General features: G+C 38.9%; 1 protein-coding gene across 2 annotated transcripts in view; it reads left to right on the top strand.

Annotated features, from left to right (window-relative positions):
• Positions 1–1,313: 1,313 nt before the first annotated feature.
• Positions 1,314–5,191, top strand: part of dock9b (dedicator of cytokinesis 9b) — a 153,186-nt gene continuing 149,308 nt past the window's right edge. The window contains exon 1 of one of the 2 annotated variants that reach the window (XM_073870819.1): positions 1,314–1,582. In XM_073870819.1, the coding sequence (XP_073726920.1) occupies positions 1,466–1,582 (117 nt within the window). In that variant the 5' untranslated portion in view covers positions 1,314–1,465. The remainder of the gene's footprint in view (positions 1,583–5,191) is intronic. The other variant, XM_073870817.1, reaches the window with a different exon arrangement.

Here is a 5,191-nt window from a genome sequence, read left to right as displayed (position 1 = left end):
CACAGTCTCAGTTTATTTACAGTGTGTGATAATGAAAATAAATGAAGTACTTCACTGTTCTGGTTGCAAGGTCCACCTTGCATTAAAAATTGCAAGATGACCGTTTCACCACCAGGCGTCGCACTAAACACGCTATACAATGTAAGAACATTGTCGCATGTTTTATTAAGCCATTATTTGATCTGTTACAATCAAAATACGTCACAGATTATAGTTGCTTTGTTAATTAACCATTTCTAATAATAAACAACCATTATTATTATACACATATCGTTAAAACCAGTTACATTATATATTTTTTTATTTTTATAAGATAGGCCTACACCTTTACAGTGATGACTATAACACAATAAACCAGTGCTATCTAAACTGGGGGGAATAGAGGCACATTATCATCATTTTACATTACATTTCATAAATACATGTTTTTGTTTTAAATTTAATATTTAAGTACATAAACGTACTTTTACTCAAATAAAAGTTACACAATTTTAATGTAATTAGGTATTAAATACATTTTAATATGCAATATAAAAAATACGATGATTCTATGCTTAGAATGTAGTGCAGTCTTTTTATCCCAAGACAAACACCCTAATAAAGCACAGATGCTTGGAAAATGTAACTAATGTAACTAAGTATTGCCCACCTCTGCTATCAAATCCAACTAAATTCAATTTAAGCTGATAATAGTCAGTTTTACTGGCATTTTCCTAGCAGCCGCTATGAAAACCAGCCATTTTGTTGAACATTTGTCACTCAACGGGACGAGTTCCGGGGTGGTCACGTGGAAAAATGACGTCAATGCATAACCTCTATAAAAATGTTAAAATATTAAATTATTTTTTCCCTCAATATCTTTTGATGTTTAACAAGCTCTTGTCTAAACCTGAATGGCTATGCGTAATAACAAATAATTGCGTATATATGGTAAGAGTTTTGTTTTATCAAGCACGGTGAATTGATAAACTGTAGTAAAAACTGTAGTATACTTTAATATATTTACTATAGTAAAGTTTAGTAAGTAAGGTTCAAAACCACTAGCATCTAGAAATTCTAATACAGTTAACTAGTTTTAGTTAAAATAAACATACTACAGTATTTCTTACGTGGGGCTTCTTGTGTGGTTCTAAATGGACCTCATATGGCTCTGGTATCTCTCAGATCTTGAGTTTCTGCTGTTTAAACTGAGAGGGGTGTCGCTTCTCGCGCGGGACTCTCGTCACCACTTGCACGCGCAGGCTGAGTGTAATCTGGCACGAGCCGCTCGGGACTCCGGGGAACGTGTATCGGCGCAACGGGGACGCGGGAACAGACGCTGAAGGATGAAGTGTCGAAGATGACAGATGAGCGGTCTCACTGCGTCGTCGCGGCTTGTTGTGAAGAGCAGGTCACAACCGAGGACTTTATCGGAGGACTTCTATAGCAATGTATTCATAGACTGTTATTTAAAAAACAAGGTGCGATGGCGTCGTCTGCTCAGCCCGAGACGCGCAAGTTTACGCGCGGTCTGAGTAAACCCGGCACCGCGGCGGAGTTGCGCCAGAGCGTCTCTGAGGTCGTGCGCACTTCTGTCTTGGTGGTGAGTGAGTGCATCTTTTTCCAAAAAGTTTGCCCACTTTTATTGCCTTTCTGTTTCGTTCAGTGTAATTGCATTATGGCCTGTAATCAGCATTATGAGCTCATTGTTGGAGCATTGCGTTAGCAAATGTCCCAGAAACACACATGCTGATAAAAATGTATAGGCCTACATTAAACACATTTAAGTCAGTTTTGTGTGCCAAATGAATAAAAATGGAAGTAGTGCAATGCGGGACAGGGCTGTAAACATGCAAATAAGAATTTTAAACAAACTAAAAGCAGAAATATCTTTTGTAGATTCATTGACAGGTTAAACATCTTTACATAATACACAGTAATAGGGCATTTGGTACTTTGAATATTGAATATTACTTAGATTCGTTCATGCCACCTGTTGTGTGTCCATCATCTTTTTTCAGCCATGCCTTTTTCCAATGGATTGCACTGGTCTGAGAGTAGAAATGGGGGAAAAATCTTTAAAAATTTCCATCTGTGCTGTCTACTGCTAAAATGGATATAACAGCAGTTAACAGTTATAATGACACTTGCTTGAACAGGAGAATTTGGGAACAGGACACCCGGGAACTTGTCAGAACGCTCTTATTATGGCCACTGAAAATTCCTTTCTGGAATGAATACGAAAGATCCTTGACCTGTCTCATTCCACCATAATTCAGTTGTTGCCTTTTTTTCACTTGCACATATTGAAAATGTTAAGAAGTGTTATGAAGTATTTGAAGTATTATGAATAACCAAATTACTAAAAGGGCAGGTTCAATCCCAAGCAATACAGGCAACCATGGGAGTTGCTGCGTTAGGTTATAATCTTAATTTGTTTCAATTGTGCCTATCCTGCAGCTGGTGTACTATTTGGCTGAATGGGAAGTCACTACATTAAAATGCTGTAAAATTTGATTCCGCAGTAAATGGATGCCCAGTGCAGCAATGTCCCACTACTGGAAAGCATTTTGGCAGGGGTTGACCCACAAGGCCCGATTTATTGAGCGCTGTATCAAACAAGAGTGTTTCGCGCTCCAGCTAGTATTACTATGGTAACTCACGATTCAGGGATTAGATTTGATGTTTGTCCTTGTGACATCAATTAGGTTTGGCTTTGTGAATTAGTGCTGTAAATTTTAATGACATGCTTTCGTAATCAAAGAATGGAAATAAACAATATACATCCAAATACACTCACCTAAAAGATTATTAGGAACACCATACTAATACTGTGTTTGACCCCCCCCCCCCTTTCGCCTTCAGAACTGCCTTAATTTAACATAGCATAGATTCAAAGTGCTGAAAGCATTCTTTAGAAATGTTGGCCCATATTGATAGGATAGCGTTGCAGTTGATGGAGATTTGTGGGATGCACATCCAAGGCACGAAGCTCCCGTTCCACCACATCCCAAAAATGCTCTATTGGGTTGAGATCTGGTGACTGTGGGGGCCATTTTAGTACAGTGAACTCATTCTCATGTTCAAGAATCCAATTTGAAATGATTCAAGCTTTGTGACATGGTGCATTATCCTGCTGGAAGTAGCCATAGAGGATGGGTACATGGTGGTCATAAAGGGATGGACATGTTTAGAAACAATGCTCAGGTAGGTCATGGCATTTAAATGATGCCCAATTGGCACTAAGGGGCCTAAAGTGTGCCAAGAAACGCCAAATTTTGACTCTACCATCTGAATATCTCAACAGAAATCGAGAGACCAGGAAACACTTTTCCAGTCCAATTTTGGTGAGCTTGTGCAAATTGTAGCCTCTTTTTTCTATTTGTAGTAGAGATGAGTGGTACCTGGTGGGGTCTTCTGCTGTTGTAGCCCATCCGCCTCAAGGTTGTGCGTGTTGTGGCTTCACAAATGCTTTACTGCATACCTCGGTTGTAACGAGTCGTTATATCAGTCAAAGTTGCTCTTCTATCAGCTTGAATCAGTCTGCCCATTCTCCTCTGACCTCTAGCATCAACAAGACATTTTCGCCCACAGGACTGCCGCATACTGGATGTTTCTCCCTTTTCACACCATTCTTTGTAAACCCTATAAATAGTTGTGGGTGAAAATCCCAGTAACTGAGCAGATTGTGAAATACTCAGACCGGCCCGTCTGGCACCAACAGCCATGCCACGCTCAAAATTGCTTAAATCACCTTTCTTTCCCATTCTGACATTCAGTTTGGAGTTCAGGAGATTGTCTTGACCAGGACCACACCCCTAAATGCATTGAAGCAACTGCTGTGTGATTGGTTAATTAGATAATTGCATTAATGAGAAATTGAATAGGTGTTCCTAATAATCCTTTAGTTGAGTGTATATTATTGTTTATATCCTTATGTCTCTTTCTTTTATAATCTTTACTTTAACAACGTTATATGCATGGAAAATCTGCCCATAAGTCGAAATCCAAAAGGATTTGGCTCGTCTGATGTTCACAGGTCACTTGATCAAACAGATCTGCACAGTAGGGTCTGCAGCCGAAAGGTCTAAATTGGGATATTAAAGGGCACACTTTAACATACACACGGATACATCATTATGATGACTCTCACACGAACACACACATGCTTAGTGACAACAAACTACAAAGGCATTTGAGAACTTGAGCTTTCACATGTACTTTTCATTTTAATTATACTTTCTGTTGTTTTGCGGTATCATTTAATTAACAACAACATCTGATCATTGACAGGTTGTGTGAATTCTTCTTATTTTTCCTGTATACACTTTGTTAACAACACTGGTTGTGGTGTTATTAGCTCTGTGGGGAAGTGATTAGAGCCACGAATGTGTGTTTGGATCAATGTGAGTGTTACATTTCAATTAATGGCTATCCCTAACCCCCTCAAGAGCTAACACACCCACACACACACAAATGTCAGTTTCATTAATGACATTTATGGATATGTGTCATCTGTGATGTAGCACATATCAAAGGCCCTGCCCAAGGTTTCTGTTACCGTCCCAGATGGATTGCTGGTGTCTTTGCTTGTGGACAGCATACGTTAGATAGAACTCTCAATATAACAGCTCAGATTACTGGAATACTATAAGATGAAGCTTCATTTTTTTGCATGTATTTATACTTGAATGTGGAAATTATATGGTAATAATAGCATAATGGATGTGCATGCTATGTATTTCATGTTAAGCTGCTCCACACGTGTGTGTGAAGCAGGTGAGGCCGGTTGACTAGATATCTACTACCATTTATAATGGATGAGAGCAGCTTGGGTGTCTGATCTATTTTTAAACGGTCTTTGTCCTGTGGGCTTGTTAAAGGACACTGAGAAGCCTCTGATCATGTGATCCACTCATTCCCGGGATGGTGTGAATGCGGGGAGTCGGGGAGCATTGGAAGTTTTGATGACGGCTGTAGTCAACTGCTTATGACATAACATTGAAATCACACAGGAATGCTTCTTTTAAAGTAGTACACTCAAAAAAGAGTATTATTATTAACCTCAAGGTGATTATATAGATTATTATCCTTACGGGAGTTACTGTAAGTATTGCACTGTAAAAAGTAAAAGTTGGATCAACTTCAAAAATGTACTTTTTGGTAATGTCAAAGTTTTTTCTCACTTACAGTTTACCCCCAAATGAAAATT

Source organism: Misgurnus anguillicaudatus, chromosome 8, assembly GCF_027580225.2.
Source record: "Misgurnus anguillicaudatus chromosome 8, ASM2758022v2, whole genome shotgun sequence".
Taxonomy (NCBI): domain Eukaryota; kingdom Metazoa; phylum Chordata; class Actinopteri; order Cypriniformes; family Cobitidae; genus Misgurnus; species Misgurnus anguillicaudatus.
Note: the sequence above shows the minus strand (reverse complement) of the source record. Positions and strands in the feature narration are given on the sequence as shown.